We start from the raw sequence: 25028 nt of genomic DNA on the forward strand, positions 1-25028 counted from the left end.
TTGAAAAGAACAAAGGGACACTTGCATCCTCTAAGCACTTTCAAAACTCATTTATTTTATAAATATTTAAAATTAGTTGACCTTTCACGTGTAAAGTACATATCCTACTGTCGTTGATTTAAGGTTCATCTGAAACGTCTTGAAGTAGCTATTGGATCGTCTTCTTTGATCTCATATTTCCTATACGGAATGAAATACGTCAATATCTACTACAAAATCACAACAATCGAATCAATTCCGGTAGAGACTAATGGAGATCCAATCATGCATGACTGATGAATAGAGAAAATTATTAGTGATAAGCTGGAAGAAGGTGAAGAAAATGTCCAAGTCATCGTGCCTTTTATGTCATATCGTGCCTTTTATGTCATGTTGGGTGATACACGTGTTATAGTACAAGAGAGTGTTAAGGATGTTAGACGAATACGACTCTCCACAATGGTATGATATTGTCCACTTTGAGTATAAGTTCTCATGGCTTTGCTTTGGGCTTTCCCAAAAGTCCTCATACCAATAGAGAGTGTATTCTTATATTATAAATTCACGAGCATTCCCTAAATTAACCCATGCCGAAAGAGTACTTGGAATAAAGTTGATTTATTTGTTTGTCCATGTTGGGTTAGTTGGGCATTTGACAATTTTGGAAATGGATAATAAAAATGAAATATTAAAAAGAGAAAAATAACTGTAATAATAATTATTTTCAATGTGGGCCCACCTTCTCGAAGCTGGTTGGGATTTTAGCCAATAAAACAATGACACGTAAGCAGCGACTTGTAAAGTAAAGACCTAACGTGGCTGCAGTTCCTAAACCGTTTACTAATAATCCAAACTTTTGGGTCCAAATAATTCAAATAAAATTTAAAATGCTATATTAATAAAATTACTTATTTTTGATTAAAAAAAATAAATTTCATAAATTTTTTATAAAAAATCTCAAAATACTTCCAACTAAAAAAAAATTAAAAATACCTTAGTTTTAAATAATAAAATTAAAAGTAATTTGTAAACTTTCAAAAAGATCTCCAAATATTCATTTTTTACTTTTTAAAAATAAATTTTTTAAAAAAAACTTCAAAAATATCTATAATTTTTTATTTTAAATTAAAAATAATAAACCATCCTAACAATTTTTTTTTTCAAAATAAAGACAAATAGTGTTAATTCGAGAGTATTTTTTAAACCTAATGAATATATTTTTAAACTTTTTAAAACAGGGTATGAAACATAAACTTGTTTGGAATGATTTTTTTAACCTAATGAACAGCACTGAACATGACTCTGACTCTCCACAAATGGTATGATATTGTACTTTGAGAACAATATTGTCTACTTTGAGCACAGGCTCTCATGACTTTACTTTGAGTTTTTCCCAAAGGACTTCATCCCAATGGAGATAGTATTGCTTGATTATAAACTCATGATCATTCCCGAAATTAGCCAACGTGGGACTTTTCTTTTTATCTAACACTTCCAACTCAAATCAAATTAGTGCAAAAAATGGCATCTCCAAGTTGGAGTAAAAAAAAAAAAGGAAAAAAAAGTGAAGAAAAATGAGTGAGAGCATCAGCAATGATGACTATAATAGTTCAACTATTCATAGAAAAAATTGAAGATCCATCAGAAAACATACTCTAAATATTCCAACTTTGTAGGAAGTAGAAATAAGGTAAATTACAAGTTCTTTAGGAAAATTACCTAAGTTTCAGATAATTCAGATCCAACTTAATTGTTTATATATACAAAAATAAAAATGATAAGCTAAGAGGTCATTTCTAGTCATGAGGACAAGCATGTATCGATTGGGGGCCAGACAGTTCTAAGCCTACATAACTTCTCGATGCATATGAGTAACTCGAAAGAACACTGACCGTGTCGGGAATGGAGGTCTAGAATCGTCGGATATCTTTGGGTGGCTTAAAGTTGAGGGGATGAGTTTCTGGGGTAGCGTTTTCATCCTCCTTCCACATTTTGATCGTTTTGTCTGCTTCACAGGTTAAAAGCCTCGAACCAGTTATGTCGTACGAGAGAGCATAGATACCGGCTTCACTGTCCAGCGAGCCTGAAATGGAGGATTCGTCAACTTAACGAGTTTTCGATAAAATGACAAAATGAAGGGAAGCAAGGTCAAAGAAGAGATTAATACCAGGCTGTACAATTGTTTGCGATTGCTGAAAGTTATGACCACTCTTCCAATCCCAGAACCATAAGCTACCATTGTCACCTTCATGATAGATAATTTGTTGTTATAATATTAGAATGGTAGATTTAATGAAGGCTAAACTAACAAAAATATCCCTAAACTTTGCATGAATATCATTCAACTTTCAATAATACCCATAAACTTAAAGAAATCTCAAAATACCCTTATTAAAACTTTCAAAAAAGTTACAAAATACCCCTACCGTTAATGTTAGATGAAAATCATTAATACTTTATTTGGAACTTTCAAAAGTTTCATTTATACCCTTCAACTTTTTTAAAAACTCAAAAAAATACCCTTAATTGTTTTTATAAGTTCAAAAATACCGTTACCGTTAGTATATGAACGGAACCATTAGTACACACCATGTTTCAAAAACACCCATGAACTATAAAAGATAACATTAATACACTTAAAACTTTTAAGGGTATGAATGCTACTTTTGAAAGTTCATGAGTATCTTTAAAATATAGTGCGTTCTATCCATATACTAGCATTAGGAGTATTTTCCAACTTTTTAAACAAATTTGAAGGTATTTATTAAGTTTTAAAAAAAGTTTAAAGGTATTAATGATGATCTGAAAGTTCAATAGTATTTTTAAAACACTCTTCAAAGTTTATATATATATATATATATTTCGAAGTTTTAAAAAGTTTAGGGGTATTGTTAATAATTTAACCTTTTAACTGACTAGGACACTTGAGTAGCATATTTATTTGAACAGTCACTAATAGTTTTAAGTACCAAGGAAACACAATTCTAAACATGAGATATGTGATAGGAACCAAAACGACATAAGACCCTCCCCTGATGAGATCGCTCGCAGGCTCTAATTCACTCACCAAAATAATACCTAAATTCTCCCTTCCTGACACACACCCTCTATTTATAACCAACATACCCTAACAACTCCCTATCTAATTACTAATATACCCCTAATATCCTGATAATGCCCTAATATTCATTCCAATCAGTTTGGGATTGAATTTAACATTTAATTTTCTCCAATAAAAAGAACTGGAAATTATGGGGCGAACAGGCGTATGATAACCCGTCACCAAAAGCTATGTCCAGCCATTCCTAGGGAAAATAAGAACAACCAAGGAACCCCAGAAAAGGGGGAAAATTCATATGTATAATAAAGAAAAACAAAAAATAGATGATGAATTTAGTTTATCCAATAACATTTCCATCCCAAGTTTGGTAACGACAGAAAAATAGTACCTCCAGTCGCCATAACACCCTCCTCGTTGACAGCCATTGCATTGATTATAGTCTTCTGCTGAGAACTGAGGACAAAAGAGGCACGATAATGGAATATCATGTATTCTGATTATCTGATGGACTACAAAATTTACGTGTCTTTTTTCTTTAGAAGGAAATTAATATATTTAAAAGCATGAAAATATAGTCGTCACTCGTCAGAAAAAGAGTAGGACTTCTAAGTCGGGGGAACAAGATGTAAAAAGAAAAGCCTGCACAAGGCTGTTCCTGGAATTATCTTAATGGCACTACAATTGTCATCACCTCCAGAAAAAATCCAGAAGATGGTCCAAATTCTTGAATAAAGACTAACTAATGAAGACCTAACAATAGTAGCGGTAGCAAAATTGTTAAGCAAGTGCCAATAACTTCGCATGAAAAAGCTAGGATCATAAATAACTTAGTTCAATTCCTTCTCTGCTCCTTTTTCAAAAAGAATTAATTCCACGTTTATGGCAGTAAATGTGGAATCCAAGCGTTGAAATCACTTAACACAGCCCCAATCGGTCAAATTAACCAAGTCATTGCATGAATAGAAACGAACATAGGGCCTCATACAAATCTTGTCCAAGAAGACTAGGAATGAAAGAATAAATTATCCTCAAAGGTCTAGTACCCCTAAGTGAAAACTGTGGTCAAAGTTCACAAAAATGCTCCAGAGTGTTTTCTAAAATAGAAGTTCAGTGAAAACAGATTTAGGTAACCATTTTATAAAAGGCCTTTGGTTTCCTTTTAACATATTCTCACATATAGACAAATTTTAGAATTAATAGAGTTGTTAGAGACACTTCATCAGAAATATATTAATAATATAAAATTCCAAATCTTTTTTTTAAAATTATATGCATAGCATGCTTTTTATAGAACTCACAGCATATTGTGCATAAACTCCCCTCTGGGAAGGTTAAATTTCTTGATGTTGTCAGCTGAAGCAGATGCAAAACTGTTCCTGAAAAAGGAGCAAGGGATAAAACGTATATACAATGTAAGCAGTGACATTGGAAACAAATATGGTTAAAGTTATTTTATTAGTTTGGAATATCATACTCTTTAGGATGCAATGCCATTGCCCGAACAGATTTCTTATGGTATGTCAGAGTTGTCATTGTCTTTCCTGCCAAGCACAGAAAATGAGCGTATAAATGAAGGAAAAACTGAATGGCATAGTAGTAAAATGCATTATATTACCATATCTGAGGTCCCAAAACTTAATAGTTGTGTCATGGGAGCCAGTCACAACTTGTGGATCCTGCAAATATTCAAAGAGTATATTAGTAATAAACAGGTTCTAATAATCCCAGCACTGTTTTTCTTCTGTTCTAAAGAAAGTTGCAACCATCCCAGAACCATAACAAATAGAACATCTAGGCCTGATCATGCAGAATAAAGGAGGCATCAAGTGAGAAGAGGAGAAACTAATATTATGCAGGAACAGAAGAAAATGATCTATCTAAGAGAGACCATGAGTAAAAAGTCTATTGAAAAGGAATTAATATGACCAAAATATAGGAAGTAAAAATAAGAGAGAGGATACCGTAGGTCGAGTAAAAACTGAGCAAACGGTGTTATCATGTCCAGAGAGGGCATGAATTTGCATCTTACTTCGGATGTCCCACACCTAGAAGAAAAATGTCTATCAACCACATGATACCATTCATTCCAGTAACACTTGCCGGGAAAGAACCTCACTTGAATAATCCATAAAATTATAGATCAAAGAAACTGGTAAAAATGTATACCCGGCAGACAGAATCACGTCCCCCAGTGAGCAAAACATCGATTGTTGGATGAAGAGCCAAACAGTAAACACCACTCAGATGACCATGGTAATGGCGAATAACCTGAAAAAAAAATTAATTTGGTTTCCTCACCATTTCACATCAAGGATTGAGCTCCCTACAGATAAATGATAAGAACCCATGCAAACCTTATTCTGTTCCAGGTCCCAGCATTTAACTTGTTTGTCATCACCAGCTGAAAACATATAGGTATGCCTGTTGCTGACAGCAAGACCTAGTGACAAAATTGTGCTTAAGATATATCTCCAAAACAGCAGTAAGCTCCAGTAAAATTAATTACGCTAAGATATAAATGAATAAGAACTGACCTCGAACTTGCTCAATATGGCCTGTCAATGTGAGTTTTAGCTTCCCACTCGCAACATCCCAAATCTAATTGATCAAAATTGAAAAGGTATAACTGAATTTCCAATGTAGTTTCCAGTTCATGCAGCAATATTTCTAATAATTATGCAAAACTTATTCTCGGTTAATTTATTTTCTGACCTACAGTAAATCTTACAACCTCCTTAAACTGAATTCAAGACTGGGGCCAACTACCAAATCCTACAGCATTCCTCAGCCTGAAGTTTAATTCAAATGATTTAAATACCAGGACTGAAAGTACATGGGATCCAAATGAAACATAATACTGAAATTCAAAGTTCCTAAGAAGGTCAAGGTTTTCCTTTGGTCCCTCACCTATAGGGGGCTTGATACACGACGCATTATACAAGTGTAAATGGTGGGCCCTCTCCCATCGGTTTTCAGACTCTGTTTAAGAGAGGAGTCCTTAGACGATTAGACCATATTTTCCTTCCACCACAGTTTAATTTTCAAAAGAATGGGATTTTCATCTTGATACTATTGAGTTTTGACCTAGCAATTTGCCTCCTGAATCGGATAGAACTGGTTGATTGGTGGAAGATCTAAACGGCTGGGGGCTCAAAAAAAAAACAAAGGTGCTGTGGGGATTGGCAATCAAAGGTTTGAAGTGGGACTGTGGGGCAGTTGGCTGTAAATAAATCAGAGACCTTTTGAAGATAAGAACTCTAGTTTTGAATTTTTTTTTTTTTTTTTTTGTTTCTTTTTTTGAAGCAATGTACAGTTAACTGCCTCTAACAAATCCCTCAGATAACAATTGGAAAAGCCATCGTAATTAGTCTCTCTAGGAGGGGGATCTTTCTTCCCCCAACCCTTGGGATGTTTTCTTTCCCTATAGTTATTTTATTCCAGGTTTCTTATAGAAAAAAAGGGAGAAAAATGTCAAAGAAAAATTTGAACTGTGAGGATAAAAGGTCAAAGGATTACCAGCTCTGACTTAGTACACGATAGGAATAAGCAACATCCCACAAATTTTTTCCCCTGCTTTGTGGTTTTGTGTACGAAATGATCACATAAGGATGTCAATCACTTATTTCTATTGTGTAATCTGACGTAACAATTGTGGAGGTAGATGGTTGAGTTTTTTCTATGCAAGAAGGTAACTAGCAATATGAAAGACTTTTTACTCCAAGCTTTTGCTAGTAGTGCAGTTTAAATATATTGAAAACCCTTTCATAGGGAGGTAAGACCTTTCATGAACTATCAGGATATTAATATCTTACTGCTGCTTTCTCTATCTTCAGAATTTTACAATTCTTCTCTCTTTTAGCTGGACTTAGAGGTGAGTGTTTTTCTAGTCTCCATGGTTCTAGACAGGGTGAATATATCATCAACATTCTTAATCGAATACTTTGATTACAACAGATCCCCAAAAGTTTTGGTGCATATATTTCCAGCACCATACACCAATCTTTGGATTTATTTCGTATCTCACTATTCTAGAAGGAAGAAACAGATCCCTATAATTATCACAAATAAATGACACTTCGATTTTCATCCAAGTAAAACTCAAAGATAATGACTTTTATCAAAGGGAAAAAACTAAGCTATAAATGGTACTATAACAAACCAAAATCGAACCCATGCATACCTTGATTGTGCGATCGGCTGATCCAGTACAAAACCACGTGTTACTGGGATCAAATGCAACAGACCTTACCCACCCTAAGTGACCACTTATGACCTATACACCAAAAGAAGAGTGTTGGTTGTTTATGAGCAGGAAGTAGCAAATATCACATGCAAGATACTCAGGAATCCATATGATGTTAAATCATAAACGGCCGTCAACAGAAAGGGGCATACAAATTGAAAACACAGTATGCAGTCATCAGTTCAGTTACTATTCTGCATTAGTATTTTTCCCAAATATAATGTACTTTCTAACTCCATGTCGCATCATTTGCAATCACTGCTTCAGAAAAGAAAGCTTATTTATTTATTTATTGATAAGAAACAGGCATGTGTCCATTCAACAAAAAACACAAAAATAATAACAGCCTAAGGGCTAGGGATTGAGAATACCCTTCCCAAGGATCTAATCAAGGAAAGCCTTCCAATCAAAAATAGTAATTAAAAGGCTATAATTACAAAAAGAATTTGGTGCAATTTGTGCACTACCAAAGGCCGTATGTTGAGCAAAAACACAAAAAGAATCAAGGAGCCATATTTATCTTCCAACATCCAACTATTTCTTTCATTCCAAAGATACCCAAGGAAAGATCAAGTTGCACAGCTCCAAAGGATCTTTCCCCTTCCAACAAAACATTTCCCATCAAGCCCATCTAGCAACTAATTGTTAATCTTCTTGGGAAGGCAGCCGACCATCCCAAAGATATTAAACAAAATGGACCACCCTTTAGAAGAAAATTGACAGTGCTGAAACAAGTGATCCAATGATTCCTCCTCCTTAAGGCAAAGGCAGCAAATGGAGGGAGACAAGGACCAATTTTGGAGCTTTCTTTGAAGTTTCTCATCAGTATTTAAGCATCAATAGGCTACCGACCAGTGCATAGTTATCGAATAAAATGTGGAAGACTGGACATTTATACACAAGTTTAAATTGGTCCATAAGATCAAAACTTCAAACCTCATCCAACTTTTTCTCATTTAAATAAATTACAACAAAAACACTTTTAATATCCATGATAATAAACAAATAGATCAATAGAAAATAATAATAATAAAACTAACCCTGTAATTTCTCCATGGAGCATGCCAAACTGGACGTGGCCACTTGCTTGGAATTCTTTCCATAATTGCAGATGTTGACATCCTATAAGAACAAAAGGCAAACTATTTCAGGTAAAAACCACAAATACTAAAAATGTGAAAAGAAAGAACCAAGCTTAAAAGGAGTCAAAGCAACAAGAAAAAAAAAAAAAAGAGAGAGAGCTGGGTTAAAAGTCAATACTGTGGAGAATGCACCAGGAATTTGTGGAATAAATTTAGGCAAGTCAAATAATCATTCATAGTATGAAATGTCCTACGTCTCCAAAAAAAACTTAAGAGCATGTACTATAAAATCAAGCACTGAAGAGCTTTTTACATGTCATGCTTGAAGATTTAACAATTAATTACATGGGTCCTCAAAGTACCAGATTAATATCAATCTAGTTAGAACTATGACAAACTACTCCGAATCAACTAAATTGCACATATTCAGTCAACCATGGCCCCTAGCCCCTGAAACGCAGGGAAGGAAGGAAGCGAATATCAAAACTCCAACTATAGCCAATCTATAGTTAAATTTCATACATTACAAAGACTGCATATAATTCCATCATCACTAACATACCACTTGGGTTTTTAAAAAATTACAAAAATTTAAAAACCTTTCAGATGAACCAGATGCAGAAATAATAGCTGAGCTTCTTCCCTGGAGGCCACCATCGTTTCTGGAAATAAAAGGTAGCATCAAAAGGTTAGCACCAAATCAACCAAACAGAAAACACTAAACTCGTGCAAAAGGAACGAAAACATCAATATATTTTTTTCACAAAAATAAATATTCTTGATGAACAGACATGGAGAAAGAAAGTGATAGCCAGTACTCACTGTGCATTCGGTTGTACAGTTGGACCAACGACCAGTGCATTTTGTGCTACAGACTTTGCATCTCCAGAACTACCCGGACCTGCATTACAGAGAAATCCACCCAACTCAATAACCAAATTCTTCGTAATAATCGTTAGAAATATCAACAGTTACACGGTCTTCTAAATTTATAAAGAATTTATGATAGTTAGATAGTTAGAGGTAGATTTGTAGTTAGTAACTAAGCTGTCAACCTGCTATCTCCGCTAGTAGTTAGGATCTCGGTGTGCATCTGCACGTGTTTATCAGCCCTTTGTACTTAGGGTTTAGAATAACTGAATCAGATCTTAATTCATATAGAATTTCAGTCCCGTCAAACCTATTACAGATGATTAGCCTATTTAAGGACATAGTGTAAGATTACAAATAAAATTACAGGCTAGGTATACCAGTAAGTGCGAGGGCATTGGAAGGCGCTGACGTTCCAAGGGCGCTGTCGGGAGCGGAACTTGCTTGGCCAGTAGAATTAGCTCCGGTGTTCTTTAATCCTCCGTACTCAACACTTATCTATGAATTGAAAAACAGAGCATAAAGATAATCTCCATTGCAGCTTGAAATAACAGCGGAGTATTCCAAACACTGTTCGCAATCAGTGGCTAAAATCATGTAAGAAAGAAATTAACTAACCTTATGACTGATGCGAATTTTTTTGCTGCATTTAGAAAAGAAACGAAGAAAACACACAGGTCATTCCGCTAGAAATTATAGGCTTTAAACCAACACACATAAGCATCTAAGGAAGAAAAAATCAAACAAAACAAAACACACGCACGCACGCACGCAGGCACACACAATGAACTTTTCCAGTTAACTTACAAAACTACGCAGCGGATAATCGAACTAAAACAATTAGCANCACATAAGCATCTAAGGAAGAAAAAATCAAACAAAACAAAACACACGCACGCACGCACGCAGGCACACACAATGAACTTTTCCAGTTAACTTACAAAACTACGCAGCGGATAATCGAACTAAAACAATTAGCAACCGTACCTCTCGGGATCGGGAGGAGCGACATGACCGTGGACCGGAGAGAAAAGGTCTAGAGCTCTTTTGAGAGATTTGAAGCTAAGCTTCTTCAATGACTGTGGTTCTACTGGCTCCATCTCTAAGGCGGGGCCTGGCATCTTCTTCGCCGCCTCCGGCGAGAAAACAGTCAGTTCTTAACAAAGCTCCGATTCCGATGTGCACCCCTTCGGAGCTGAAGCAGCAGGAGATGTCTGCTCGGCTTCGAGACAAATGGCGCCTAAACTGGTGTTGCGAACCCTGAGCCTGTGGTGGATTCTGCTAACACTGATCTCCAGCCTAATTGGGCCGAAAACTAAGCCCACCACAATATTTTCCTGACCGCACCCATCTTATTTGGGCCAGCCCGTAATTTCCTCCGTACAATTTTGGGCCCGATTAATATTCTTTGCCGGCCCAATTTTCGGCCCATCTTTATCCGTGAATTTAATTTTTTATGAATATTTTTATTTAAAATAGCTTATTGAGTAATTTTAGCCAAACAAATTTGTTTTTTTTCTTTAACCTCCATAAATAATTATCTAAAAATTTGGATTAATTTTAAAAATTAACCAAAAAACACTTAAAAGACGAGTTATAAAAAAGAATAATTTAAGCGATTAATAATTAAAAATAGATTTGTAATTTATATAAATGTAATATAAAAATATCCTTAAATTTTTTTAATATTTTTAAAAAGTTAGAATGATATTAATGAAGTTTCTAAAAAATTAAAAAAAATTAAAAAAATTAAAATAAAAAACTAATTTTTAATGTTTTAAAGTTTTAAAATTTTTAAAAATTTGAGAATATTTTTGTTTAAAAGATATTTTTATTAATTTAATGTAAATATATATATATAATAAATAATTATTACAGAAATTAATTTTTATTTATAAACTTATTAAATTCTATCCATTTAATATATTAATAAATTATATTCAAATATAAATAATAATTGAAAATTATTATTGATTAATTCATCATTGTTAAAAGTTTGTATAACTATTATTATACACTTAAACTATATTATATTTAATATAATTGACAAAAACGAATTTAGTTTACCACATAAAATAATAATTTTATTAATTTTTTAAAATATAATACTAAGTTTATTAATGTTTCATAATAATAAATAGTTTAGACAATAACTCTGCTATAAACCAACGGCATAAATATAATAATATTAATGAATTTTTTAATATCACACGTGGAGTGGTTTGGACTTTGGAGAGCGTGGTCCCGTATAATAAATTGGATTTAAAATTGAACCAATGAAAAATGAACACGTAGGCATTTTTTATATGGGATGCGCGGCAGAAATGTGCGGTTATTTAATTATTTCCGTTTTGGCTTTGGTCGACTTCTTTAAGAAAAATAAAACACTTGCTTTGACCAAGTCAAGATCAGAAACATATTTTTATTTAATGTGTTTTTTTTAATTATATTTTAATGGTTTGTTCCGTGTAATTCTAAAATGTAATTTTAGTTTAATACATTACAAGGCTAAAATGGTAATTTTTAAAAATTATTAGTTATCCTCAACATCCCAAAAACTGAGCGTCGGATTTGAACCAACGTGAAATTTGGATCTGAAAAATTTAAAGAGAGGTTGATAAGCACTTTATGAAGATGTCAGCAATTTGGAGATGGAAAGGTAAATACTGTGTGCAAAGTTTGCCATTGAGAACATGTTTCGGAAGAAAATGATAATCTAATTCAACATATTTGGCTTGCATGTGAGAGACTCACTCAATGTAAACCTAAATCAGGTCCAACAGTATGTAGTGAATTTACGACACACGATTGAGATAATCACTCGTAATAAAGCCAAAATGGAGGAGGCAAAAAATGGAATCGGAAAATGTCGTTGTGGACTTGTAAAGGGAATTGAAAGAAGCTATGACGTCCGAGTCGAATGTGACTGAGAACAGTAGAAATGAGAAGTTGACATCTCAAATGGGCTGTTCTCGAAAAGCTACAAATGAAGTCTCGTAATAAAAGGACTATTAAAATAGTTTTAAAACATTTATAAAATGTAAATGACAATTCTTCCTTAAAAAATAAAAAAAAAATAGTTCTCGAGTATGGTATATATTTTAACATATGAATTATATAATATATTTATATATATATATATTATGTAATCTTTAAGTTTGTATTTACTTAGTAAATTTCAAAATATTATAGTTTTATTCCAAATTTTGAGTTTAAATTTTCATAAATCTTATATTTTTTATTTAAGTTTAATTTATTCGGTCAAGTATACTCTACAATTTTACATTTTTACCCTTCTACAATTTTACATTTTTACCCTTGAATTTCTACTCAGGTCTACTTTTAACCCTATGCATTAATTAACTTAATTAGTTTTCATTAATTGTCGTCTAATATTAAAATCAATTTAAAAAAAAGACGCATTAAATTGTAAAAATTATTTTATTATTAATAAATATAATATTAAAAAAGAAAAAAAAAATCGTGAAAAGGGTCAGTATTCCACGTGCTACCGTGAAATCTCTCGAATTGGTTTGCAGTTTCATCCCCACATTTCTCCCTTACTTCAATGCATTTTTCACTTTTCTTTTACTCCGTCTGAAATTTTTCATTTGTCTTCTTCTTCTTCATCATCATCATCCATTCCTCTCTGCCACTCTCTGCAACTTCCCATTCAGACGTTACATCTGCTTCTATTCCACTAACTATGATGAGGATCGACGCCATCAAAGCTCCGCTTCCGGCAGGCGGCGGCGGCAAGGTCGGCGTTGGCCTCGACGACGACATGGCTGACGGAATGCAATGTATGGATCATCCTTACCGGAGTAATCCTGGTGGAATCTGCGCCTTCTGTCTTCAAGAGAAGCTTGGAAAGCTGGTTTCGTCTTCTCTCCCGCTACCTATTCGAGGTTCGTCTTCTTCTCCTTCTTCTCCGTCGGTTGGATCTGAGAGTAATGTTGTTGCCGTCGTTGGCGGCGGAGGTGGCGGTGGCGGCGGCGGTGGTGGTGGTGCTCCGTCGAATGCGATTTCGATAGGCGGCTCTGCTTCGAGAAGTGTTGATTTCAAAGTTAATAGGGTTGATTGTCACTATAATGATACGAGGCGGGCCCGGATCCCTTTTTTGTTGACTAAGAAGAAGAAGAAATTGGTTACGGCTGGGGCTGAGTGTAATCGAATGAACGACGTCGTTTTCAAGAGGAGCAAGTCTACGACGGCGCCGAGGAGAGGGCAGTTTCCCGTTGATGGCGACGACGGCGGCGGCGATTTTAGCCCTAGGAAGAGAGGGGGGTTTTGGTCATTTATCTACCACCACGCGCCGTCGTCATCCAAAACACTTGCGGCGAGGGAAGTGGAGAATAGCAACAAGGGCAATGGTGGTAATCTGGCGGCAAACGGCGTCATTTTAGAGGAAGACGAGAGTCCTAACAGCCATACGACGTCGTTTGAACGGAAGGTTTCGAGATCCAGATCCGTCGGGTGCGGTAGCCGGAGCTTTTCCGGCGATTTTTTCGAGAGAATCTCTACTGGTTTCGGAGACTGCACGCTCCGTCGAGTCGAGTCTCAGAGAGAAAGCAAGTCGTCGAAGGGCCCCACCGTTGGAAACCCTAGCCACCGCAACGCCGCCGGAGTCGACCACCACTGTATCAAAGAAAGAGTAAAATGCGGCGGTTTATTCAGTGGATTCATGATGACTTCTTCCTCCTCCTCTTCATCTTCCTCCTCCTACTTCGTTTCATCCTCCGCCCACGAGCTCAGCCGTAAACCAACTCCGGCAAGAGCAGCGGCAGCAGGGCCGATCGTAAGCGGCGGCCGGAGCAGGACCTGGGCGTGGGCATTTGCAAGTCCGATGAGAGCTTTCAAGCCATCAAATTCAAAGGATCGAAAACGGTCAATAATCAGACAAGCAGCAGAAAACAATCCAACACCGGATTTGAACGCCATTCCATCATTGTTAGCCGTGAGAAGCTGAAACGAAAACATCCACCGCTTCTCTGTTACTCTTTTTTTCCGGTGAGTACAACAGTCAGTCAAAATCAAATCACATCGCCATTTTTTCCGATCAAAACACCCATTTCTACAGTGATTTCAACTTCCATTATTCTGTGCCATTAATTAATCACTTTCTCCAATGCAGTTTGATGAGTGGCTGAAGATCCACGGGAATCATAAGGCGCCTTACCAAAAACCAGGTGCGTTTAGATTAAAGCACAGTGGATTTCCCCACTTCTCACAGTACAAACTTAAAAAGATAAATGAAAGAGAGGGATGAAAATTTGGATCGAATGAAAACATAAAATGAAATTTGCTTTGTCTATTTTGTCTATGTAATATCAAATTTGTAACTTGTCAATTCTGAATGTAACGTTTTCTGTTTTTTTTTTTTTTTTTTTTTTTTTTTTTTTTTTTTTTTTTTTTTTTTTTTNACAGTAGAATTTCCCCAAATAATCACATGTGGGCACGTGCATGATAATGGAATAGACAGCTAGTTTTAACTGTGAAGTCAAATATAATTAGACAACCAAACAAACCAAACCCCCCAAAAAAATAATAACCCATTTTGTCACAAATTCGTGTTTATAAATAAAAAAAAACACCAATTTTTTCCAAAATTATTATTGATATTTGAGATTTTTTTTTTTTAAATGAAGGAGTGTTTTGTAATTTAGCCAAAATTCATGGGCTAAATAATATGCCCTCTAGTTCTAGCATGACTGTGACGAAAAGAGAAGGTGACAGACATGGAAGGATAGCTGGTTCTTATACGGAGCTACAGGGTTGGGGTCAGAATATAGGATAGCTCTTAGCTGTGACTCTAGCAACTTATTTCACAGAGGGGCAGAAGTGGGAAATTATGGGGATTGGGGGGGTTGCATGGAAATGGAAAAGAAGTGGAGGGACTGAAAAGCAAATAATTAAAAGGGAAATGTCAGAAGGGGGGAGGGGTTGCATGGAAATAGAAAAGAAGTGGAGGGACTGAAAAGCAAATAAGGAAAAGGGAAATGTCAGAAAGGGGTACGAAGTGGGGAAATTATGGGGATTGGGGAGGGTTGCATGGAAAAAGAAAAGGAATGGATGGATACCGAGCAGTGTGTCAGCGAGGACACTGAGTACCGAAAGGGGGTGGACTCCAGGCAATGTGCCAATGAGAACGTTAGGGTCCAAAGGAGGTAGATTGTGAGATCTCACATCGATTAGAGAGAGGAACAAGTATCAGGAAAGACGCTGGCCCCGAAGGGGGTGGATTGTGAGATCTCATATCGGTGGGAGAGGGGAATGAAGCATTCTTTATAAAGGTGTGGAAANGAAGTGGAGGGACTGAAAAGCAAATAAGGAAAAGGGGAAATGTCAGAAAGGGGAAGGGAGGAGGGGGGTAGGGCTATTATTGCAATCAGAGGAGTTGAGGATGGAGACATGACTGAGTTGAGAGAAAGAAAACAAACTAAACAAAGCTGCTGTGAAAAATATGAATTGTGTACTCCATAATTTAATGTTGGGAATGTCATTCATTTGTCATTTGGGTGTGTGTGCTCTACTTTTATTTTTTCACCTTTTTCATTATTATATATATATATATGCTAACTCTATTGTTTTTCAAACAAAATAATGATAATAATAATAGATCCTACCTGAATTTAATTTGAGATCTTCAATCAAATCTATCTCGATTTAATCCAATTGATTCTTGATTCAGACAAGTTATGTAATTTTTTCTCAGTCCCACCTAATTTTAATGTAGCTTATAATTAAATAATATTCTCTCCATTTGTTCGAGGAATTTCAAAACCAAAGCCATGAATGACTCTTTTTTAAAAGTAAAGCCATGAGAGCTTAAGCCCTTCTATTGGTACGAGGCCTTTTAGGAAAGCCATGAAAGCTTATGCTCTCCATGTATGAGTCATTTTGAGAAAACTCAAAACAAACTCATGAGAACTTATACCTCTCCATTGTTAGAGGCCTTTTGGAAAAATTTGAAGCAAAGCCATGAAGCTTATGCCTCTCCATTGTTAGGAGGCTTTTTGGAGAAGCCTAAAGCAAAGCCATGAGTGCTTATGCCTCTCCTTTGTTACGAGGCCTTTTGGAGAAACCTAAAGCAAAACCACGAGAGCTTATGTCTCTCTATTGTTATGAGACCTTTTAGAGAAGCTCAAAGCAAAACCATGAGAGCTCATGTTCAAAGCAGACAATATCACACTATTGTAGAGAGTGAACAATATCATACTATTGTAGAAAGTCATATTCGTCTAACAAAATTTACTTTGAAATTGTAACATTTATCTTGGTTCGTACCACTAATAATGCAAATAATAATAAAAAAAAATAACTATTTACAAACTTGCGTCCAAAAATGGGGGGAAAACTATTTTTATCAAACTGGATAAAAACAAACTAATGAAATAGGCCAACACGGACAATTTTTAAAAATAAAACCATCAGGACCTTTAAAATTCAAATTAAAAAACATCTAATAAGAGAGGACCACAACTTTCTGCCCCAAAAAAGGAAACAAAAAATAAGGAAAAAAAAAAGAAATTAAGACGTGCTAACATGCGCATCCAAGACATCAAGACAAATGAAGAACTTTCAAAAGAATCCAAAGACAAAAAACATAAATTTCTGTTTTCTTTTTAATTGATTATTATTGATACGTAGAAGTTTGATTCATACCTGTTTGTCATATCATTCTAAGGGCCCCTTAATTATGAGTTCCTCACATACACAATGCATAAACCCAAAGCAAGTACTATTGGGCATCTTTATGATTTTATTCCAAGTTTTTTCGTTCGATAAATCTTCTTATAAACGAGATTTTGAGACACTCGAAGGAGAACTCTGCAAAATGTGATACAACAAATAGTCAACTTCAATATAATTCAACCAGTTATGACCCATGCTCTTAATCAAAAGATTAGTAGTCTACCCACTAAGAAAAATGTAAATAATAAATTTTTCAATTGTCTTATATGCTATCGTGAGAACTGCCATTGATATTTGGTACTATACCCTATAACATATGTCAATGCACATGAACATAAAAGGAGGTTCGTGTTTATCAAATATATTTGAGGACCCTTTTCCTTCTAAAGGAGTGATTAGTTCCATGTACAAGTAGAGTTTTAACTGATCAAGTAATAATCGATATTTGATTAAATAGTTGGCATGGTTAGTTGAGAGTGTTTTTAATTGATAAAATTGTATTTTTAATTAGTTAAATGTTGATGGTTAACTTCAATCTAGAAGCACTTTTGAGTTGGGTGTTTGGTAAAGAAGTAATTGATTGACGTGTTAATCGCTTGAGCTTACGCTGTTCTTGATCCATAAATCTAACTCACTTATTTTTCCTAATTACTACCCAATAACTTATCTTCTTTCGTTAAAGTGAGCATAACTCAACGATAATTGACATATATTACCTCTATTGAGATCGATCGAGAGATCCTATATCGGTTAGAAAAGAGAACTAAGCACCGAACCTCGGAAGGAGGTGGGTTGTGAGATCCCACATCAGTTAGAGGGGAGAATGAATGATTCTTTGGGTGGAAACCTTCTCCTTAGCAGATGCATTTTAAAAACCTTAAGGGGAAGCTCAAAAGAAAAGTCTAAAAAGGATTGGTTGGAGAGGAGAACGAAACATTCTTTATAAGGGTGTGGAAATCTCTCCCTAGCAGACGCGTTTTAAAAATCTTGAGGAGAAGCTCGAAAGGAAAGTCCAAAAAAGATAGTATCTACTGGCAGTAGACTTGGACTAGTTCAAATTTCCATATCTCCACTCATCGTCCAAAAAAAAAAAACGAAAAACTCTAATAAGTATCTCTTCACACATTCTTTTACTACCTTCTCTCTACACACTCACTAGCTTCTCTATGTAATTTCTCACCAACTGCTCTCTTTCTACACCATCTCACAATGCAAACAATCTCTCTTACCAATCTATGTTTAAACACTTTCTTTCACTAATTTTTTTTTTTTTTTTTTCATTTTTCATAACTTTTGTATAATTGTCATTATTTCCATTCATAGATTCGTCGTGTTAGAGTATAAAAGATATGTCATTTAGGGCTGAGTAGTGGTTAAGATAACTCACCAAGGTTGCGCCCTGAGCAGCTCTTTCAGCCAAGTAAGCACAAGGCTTAAAGAATCCACCATACAGTTTTGACCATTCCTCCAATCTTGAATAGATGTATTTTGATCCAAGAGAATCAGCCCAAAACATCACTCCTCCCCTGTGATCACCAATAGTAATTCATTAAGGTCTATTAAATTAACTTGAGAATATCTGCTCAACTAATTTAATAATTATAATAATCAAATAAATTACAAAATATATAGAAACAATAATAAATGGAAAGAACAATAATAAATTTAAGATATTTGTCTATAATAAAAAGTCCAATATTATACTATGGTAAATCGTAATAAAAGTCAAATATCTATATATTTGACTATAATAAAAGGTCCAATATTATACCATGGTAAATCGCAGTAGAAGTCAAATATCTATATATTTGCCTATAATAAACGATCAAATATAATATATATGTTAAATTATAACTCGGAACTAAATGAAACCAACCTATAAGGTGGAAAACCCATGCCCATTACACCAGCAATGTCCAAGTCGGCTGCTTTCACTGCTATACCTTCGGCGAGTACACGGCACGCTTCATTCACCACAGGGAAGAATATCATCTCGATGATGTCCTTCTCTGATAACTTTGCCAGCTGCACTCATACGATCACACAAAAGGATGTGCAAGAGTTCAACATTAAATCGTTACATAGAGCTTTCTAATGGCTGAAGTAAACACTTTTCAGGTGTAATTTTGGTATGTATATCAAGCAAACTACACACAAACAGAGAAAGAGAGAGAGCGAGACCTTAGGGTCTACAGAAATGCCAGACATGCTCCTGGCCTTTTCAATATACTTCTTTAACTCCGGATCTGGCTTGGACTTGCGGTTCTTGTCATAGACATAAAAACCTTTCTGAGTTGTTTCACCTGAAATTTATACCATGACCAAGTTACTTTTTAATGAAGTGTCCATGTCTAATGGAACATGATTCCATAAGACCCCAATCATTAACGTTAGTCAGCCCTCTCGAATAGACTGAGCAGTAATGGTAGGCTGCTTTTGGCAACCTTGCTATACTTCCCGTTAAATGAAGATACCTAACAGAATCATTAATAAAATATCTTTGGGAAGTACAAAGTTCAACACAATTCTTTATGGGAAACATTCGCACTCTTTATGAACATCAATCGAGAAGAGATTACAAGAGACTCTGTAGAAACTAATAAAAAAATTGATAGGGTGGAGGAGTATTTATAGCAGAATCTAAACAATTTATTCCTAAAATACCTAAATAATTTTTCTAAAATAATTAGGTATCTTTATTCTTAAAGTACCTAAATCATTTTCCTAAAATACATAGATAATTAGCTCATAATTTATTGGGCTAGTGATGATACTTTAACGTGTCATGCGAGCGAATCTTAGATGCAAGCGTCAAAGTTTAAGGGGGTGTAACCCTACCTGCTCTCTTATCCTCTTGCATAAGAGGAATTATCATAGATTTGAAGGTTCTATCAGGAAAATTCTGAACAAACTGACCACCGGTTGCTATAGCCACACCAAAACCAACAAGATCAATCAATCTAAAGGAAAAGAACCAAAGTTAGTTGAAGGTAGACAATGAAAAAGCATGGAGTTGAACCACAAAATTCTTTTATGTATTATAAACCTGAAGGGGCCCATTGGCATTCCAAACTTAGAAATTGCCCTGTCGATCTGATATGGATCTACTCCATGTTCTACAAGTAACAATGCAGCTTGAGTATATGGGAAAAACATCCTATTGACAGCAAAACCAGTGCAATTGCCAACAACAACAGGCGTTTTCTTTATCTTTTTTCCAACATCTACCAAATCAACAATTACTTGTGGAGCTGTCCTTTTAGTACGAACAACTTCCAATAGTGGCATAACGTGTGCTGGACTGCATCAGAAGCATAAACTCAATGGCTAACTGGCTAAGCCAAGACAATCATGAATGGTAGAGAGGTATGAATTTGCAAACCTGAAAAAATGAGCTCCGACAATTCTATCGTGAGAATGTGTTCTTTCTCCAATCAGCTCTAAATCTATTGTGGAAGTATTGGAAGCAAGTATGCAATGTGGAGGGCAATATTTCTCAAGATCAACCAAAATCTGTTGCTTCAGAGAGATGTTCTCTATAACAGCCTGTTACAAGCACAACCAAATTGACATTAATGATTGATACTTTTTGTGCGTGAAGAAGACATGGGAATTACCTCAATCACCATATCCACATCTTTGAAACTTTCATAGTCAAGGACGCCCTTGAGTAGGGAAATAGCTTTTTCAAATTTTTCTGAAGTCATTTTCCCCTTGCGGACTCGACTTTGTAGATTAGCTAACATGTTGACATAGCAAGCCATAAACAAACCAAATAAGAATATTGAAAAATTCAATCATTAGTAGTAAATTCCTGGCTTACCTCTGACTCTACCAAGACCAGCCTCCAAAAATTTATCATTTACTTCTTTAAGAATCACAGGATAGTTGCTAAGAATCAATGCTGTAGCTATCCCAGATCCCATTAATCCTCCACCAACAACAGCGACTTTACTAATACGTCTTGGTGTCAACCCAAGATCAGTAACTCCAGGTACCTGTTATATTTGAAAAAAAGGAAGCAATATGAACAATTAAGACAAACGTCTAACCTCATAACGTATAAACAACGGTTGTGTCTTTTTCTCAAATCCTGAAGTAAAAATGAGTTTAACCGATCATTTATTTTTCAGTAAATCTTCATCTCAAACCTTTGTTGTTCCACGCTGAGCAAAAAATATATGAATCAAGCTTTTACTGGTATCAGCATGTAGAAGTACTTGAAAATCTTCAATCTCCTGCCATAAGCATCAAAAAGAAATTCAGGAAGGTTAATTTGGTTTCTCTTTTCTTCAATAGAAAATGGAAAATGACAACATTAGAAATACAGAAACCTTCAGAAGTCCAGCACGGGGACCCGAGACTACACCCGTTTCAACAACATCAATGCAAACTAGTGGATGTCTGAGATTTGGAGCCTGCTTCCGTATCTGAGCTCTAGCAAATTTAAATATTTCTCTAGCATCACCAAGAGCCTCTAACTTATCGGTCCTGTGAAGACTGATAATCCATGGTTTCCTCCGCTCTGAGATATCCAGAGCCCATTTGCGTGCAGTGCTGACCAACTCTTCAGAAGGGACTATAGCATCCACAAGTCCCAGAGAAAAAGCTTCTTCTCCTTTGACTGGCTTGGAAGTCTATTTAAGCATAAACAAGTATGGACGCGTTGAAAGTGACAGGTAGAGAAATAAGCAGAAGATATGTATATGGCTAATGAAGCTATTCTACAGCAAGGTGTCAAAAATCCAAAGCATGAGCTACTAATCTCACCAGCATCATTTCTAAAGCCTTTGAAAGACCAACAAGACGAGGAAGTCGCTGTGTTCCTGATTAATATAGAAGCTTGAGATTAGAAGGGCAAAAGAAAATCGTAGAAGGTTTCAAAACAGTCGGCTCCTGTTGTTTTCATTATATAATATTCAAATTCTTTTCAGCTCATGCAAATATTAAGTTGTTACTAAAGGATCTATTCTATTCATCCACTAAACATTACGAAGAACATTGTGTACTATCCTATCAAAAGGATCCAACTGAGAACACAAACTGTAATTTGTTAAACCTTCCTTTTCAAGGTGAAGTACAACTAGGTAGACTGATAAGATCACAACTGCCCACACCTTAAAGTAAAGTTCGTTTGGGTGCATATACATGACAACGGCTTAGATAATCAACTACGAGAAATAAAAACAAGAAAAAGAACTACCAAGAAACAGTGACACAGACATACCTCCAAAACCAGGAATTAATCCAAGCTGAAGTTCAGGTAATCCAAACTGTGCAGTTTTGGTTGAAACTCGTGCATGGCATGCCTAAAAACCCAAAATCATAAACGATTTTTTTTCAAAAATTTAAGAGTCTAAGAGATGTAACAAGACATACCATTGCCACCTCTAACCCTCCACCCAAAGCAAGTCCATCAACTGCAGCAACGGCTGGCTTTCTAGCAGCTGAAAAACATAACTAACAATTAAACACTGTTTCTCTCTCGCTCTCCAAGAAAAATGGAAGATGAGAGTAAATTAAACAAACTGAGTGGAAATATACCTTCGAATATGTCAGTGATCACATCCACGGAAATGTAGCCAGGCCGTGGTTCCACCGCTAAAAATCCATTAAGAAGATGTCAACAAAAGTTTTGAGAGTAAATTCTGAGACAATGGGAGACAGACATCTAAACCCACCCTTTCCACCTTGCAGTCCACCGAAGGCTGTTATATCAAAGCCACCAGAGAACTTTCCCCTGGCACCTGCTCCAATGATGTAAAGGCTTAGAACATCTCTAACATTTCTGATAACTCCCTTTCAATGACGTATGAAAATTGTTTCACGCTAACCTGTAACAACAATTGCCTTCACATCTTCTCTTTGCAAAGCCTGTTCATAACTCTCTTTCAAGCTGAATAATACTAAATTACAAAGAAAGATGAGTAATGCTCTTAGTACAGATAAATACATCAATAAGAAGAAGAACAACAAAGAGCCAGATGTCAGTCTACAATTTCCCAAGAATTAATACGAAGTCCCCAAATCATAAATCTCAAGCAAGTGAAGTCGTCGTATAATTCATAATTGTAGCAATCGAACGCAGTTTTTTACAACTAATCCCAAATTCTTTCCAATTGTTATTCATGCACAGAAATTAGCCATTCTCAATTAAAACAACACTCGTAACACAGATAACTGTAATTATTGAACCTACGGCTCTGTCGAATCAGCCATTGCCAATTTGTCATGTGATTGAACCGTTTTAAATCGAAATAAGATGATAATCATAATATACGCAGCTCTTCGTTCATTTATGTAAATTCAAGTGATTCATTGAAAAAAAATGATATGGAAGAAACGTTGGAATCACGAAATCTATCAAAAACGAATTCAACACAAGAAGAAGACAGTGATCATACTAGAGATCAAAATAGATGAATCGAGTAAAATCACACCGCATAGAAGGCGAGTATGAATAACAGAAAATCATACCATCAAAAGAAAGTGAGTTGACTGGAGGATTAATGATCGTGATAAGAGCGACTCCATCAGCTCCAACCTCCAAAGTTGTTCTTCCCTTAACATTGCTAGCCATTTCTCAGTACAGAAAGCAATACAGTCTCCCAAAATACAGATTGGATATTCTTTTCTGCAGCAAAACACGAAGAATTCGAGGGAGAACCAACGGAGTTTTGTCACGTATTTCAGATTCAGAAGAAAGGCGCTTAGCTTAGCTTAGCTTTCGATCATGGAAATGGCGTTTGTTCCTTTTGAAACGAAACTTTCAAACTACGAAATGGAATATGTAAATTTAAGAACCAATGAATAATAAGTTTAAGAACTGCATTGATTGTCCTACGCCACGATCCCAAATCTTCAAATAAACAACACGCGTTTGAACAGAGCGTGTAAACACGCTCCTCATTTATCTCAAATTAAATGTTAAAATAATCTAATATATATTTCTACTTTTAATTTAAAAATGATTAATAGGTTCATTTATTTTCACACTTTTTCAACTTTTGTATTAAAAACAAATAAAATTAATTAAAATTAAAATATAATTTATGGGTGAAGATCATCGTGCGTTACAGATCTACTCAAAGTCATTGAAAAAATATAAGAAATTGAAGCCCCTAATTTTTTTTTTTGCAAGAAGACGAGAAGATGACGATGATCAATAGCAGTGGATACAGACTAAATTAAGTTGTAAAAATCTTTCAGATCGGGTTGATTGAGCTGGTCATTCAAACAATTCGAACAGAGTTCACAACCCAACTCAAACCAATTCTATATATTTGGAGTTAAAATGTCAGGTTAATTTTTTTTTAATTATTTAAAAAAAATTTATTTATCCACCACAAACGTTTTATTAATTTTTCATAATAATTTTAAAAATAAAGTAGGATTAGGTTGAATTAGAAAGGTTTATCAAATTTTTTTAATTATTATAAAATATATATTTATCTTATTATATTAATAATTAAAATTTCATAAATACACCAAATGCAAATGAAATTATTTATAATTAAAAAATTACTCTGAATTTTAATTATCTGTTCGAAATTCTTAAAAACTAGGAACGTGTGTTCACGCTCGCTTAGAGCGTAGGGTAGAAGCGTACAGATCAGCCACGTCATTGATTTGTCAGATGATATCATTAAACAAACAATTTTTTATTTTTCCATATGCCTTGTTGTCATTTTCTGATTGGCTGCTGTTATATATTTACATTTTCTTTTTTTGTTTCTTGGAAGTCGCGAAGAGATTGTATTGGAATTCGGAAACATGAATTATTAATATGGATAACAAAAAATAATAAATTTTTATTTTTATATAAAATTTATTTTTTTATTGTAAAATTATCATTTTTATTAATTTACTTTCTATTTATTATGTTTTAGTTATTGTTAGTTAGGAGTTAATTTATAGAAATTAGTTAAATCGTAATAATAACTATCCCATTAGAAAATAAGAAATATAAATATTTTTTAAAAATTTATAGAGGCGATAATAAATATTTTTTTTTCTTTCTCAGTAAAAAAAATGTATTCAAATTTGTTAAAATTAAAATTATAATATATATATATATATATAGAGGTCTCAGCTAAAA

At 34.8% G+C, this 25028-nt stretch overlaps 3 protein-coding genes across 3 annotated transcripts; 1 reads left to right on the forward strand and 2 right to left on the reverse strand.

The window, feature by feature from the left end:
• Window positions 1-1609: 1609 nt before the first annotated feature.
• LOC111806497 (protein pleiotropic regulatory locus 1) lies at window positions 1610-10485 on the reverse strand. Its single transcript, XM_023691840.1, has 17 exons — window positions 10223-10485; window positions 9854-9878; window positions 9616-9733; window positions 9188-9266; window positions 8965-9027; window positions 8324-8405; window positions 7221-7313; window positions 5575-5638; window positions 5395-5480; window positions 5207-5308; window positions 5002-5085; window positions 4656-4716; window positions 4515-4581; window positions 4339-4416; window positions 3429-3493; window positions 2147-2224; window positions 1610-2062 (listed from the first exon to the last, which is right to left on the reverse strand). The coding sequence occupies exons 1-17, from the start codon at window positions 10354-10356 to the stop codon at window positions 1890-1892; spliced, it is 1452 nt and encodes a 483-aa protein (XP_023547608.1). The 5' UTR covers window positions 10357-10485; the 3' UTR covers window positions 1610-1889.
• A 2243-nt stretch (window positions 10486-12728) lies between these two features.
• LOC111806498 lies at window positions 12729-14614 on the forward strand. The gene is made up of 2 exons (XM_023691841.1): window positions 12729-14245; window positions 14370-14614. Exon 1 carries the CDS (start codon window positions 12942-12944, stop codon window positions 14202-14204), a length of 1263 nt encoding a protein of 420 aa, XP_023547609.1. The 5' UTR covers window positions 12729-12941; the 3' UTR covers window positions 14205-14245; window positions 14370-14614.
• A 2221-nt stretch (window positions 14615-16835) lies between these two features.
• Window positions 16836-23722, reverse strand: LOC111806496 (glyoxysomal fatty acid beta-oxidation multifunctional protein MFP-a-like). The gene is made up of 18 exons (XM_023691839.1): window positions 23408-23722; window positions 22765-22836; window positions 22612-22677; window positions 22475-22531; window positions 22310-22377; window positions 22158-22239; window positions 21701-21756; window positions 21265-21567; window positions 21082-21168; window positions 20754-20928; window positions 20548-20669; window positions 20313-20476; window positions 19977-20231; window positions 19769-19890; window positions 19112-19233; window positions 18807-18955; window positions 18318-18456; window positions 16836-17065 (listed from the first exon to the last, which is right to left on the reverse strand). The coding sequence occupies exons 1-18, from the start codon at window positions 23508-23510 to the stop codon at window positions 17030-17032; spliced, it is 2178 nt and encodes a 725-aa protein (XP_023547607.1). The 5' UTR covers window positions 23511-23722; the 3' UTR covers window positions 16836-17029.
• Between the last annotated feature and the right edge of the window lie 1306 nt (window positions 23723-25028).

The sequence above is a fragment of the Cucurbita pepo genome, chromosome LG12 (assembly GCF_002806865.2).
Source record: "Cucurbita pepo subsp. pepo cultivar mu-cu-16 chromosome LG12, ASM280686v2, whole genome shotgun sequence".
Lineage (NCBI taxonomy): Eukaryota > Viridiplantae > Streptophyta > Magnoliopsida > Cucurbitales > Cucurbitaceae > Cucurbita > Cucurbita pepo.

What these genes read in the sequence shown, in the direction of transcription:
- LOC111806498 (XM_023691841.1), top strand. Translation starts at nt 12,942, where the DNA reads ATGATGAGGATCGACGCCATCAAAGCTCCGCTTCCGGCAGGCGGCGGC.
- LOC111806496 (XM_023691839.1), bottom strand. Translation starts at nt 23,510, where the DNA reads ATGGCTAGCAATGTTAAGGGAAGAACAACTTTGGAGGTTGGAGCTGAT. An exon ending in CAACTCACTTTCTTTTGATG is followed by an intron (nt 22,837 to 23,407) that starts GTATGATTTTCT and finishes TTTGTAATTTAG; the next exon opens with TATTATTCAGCTTGAAAGAG. An exon ending in CCCGTGCTGGACTTCTGAAG is followed by an intron (nt 21,169 to 21,264) that starts GTTTCTGTATTT and finishes TGCTTATGGCAG; the next exon opens with GAGATTGAAGATTTTCAAGT.
- LOC111806497 (XM_023691840.1), bottom strand. Translation starts at nt 10,356, where the DNA reads ATGCCAGGCCCCGCCTTAGAGATGGAGCCAGTAGAACCACAGTCATTG. An exon ending in AAATTCGCATCAGTCATAAG is followed by an intron (nt 9,734 to 9,853) that starts GTTAGTTAATTT and finishes TTCAATTCATAG; the next exon opens with ATAAGTGTTGAGTACGGAGG. An exon ending in CAGTTTTTACTCGACCTACG is followed by an intron (nt 4,717 to 5,001) that starts GTATCCTCTCTC and finishes GAATATTTGCAG; the next exon opens with GATCCACAAGTTGTGACTGG.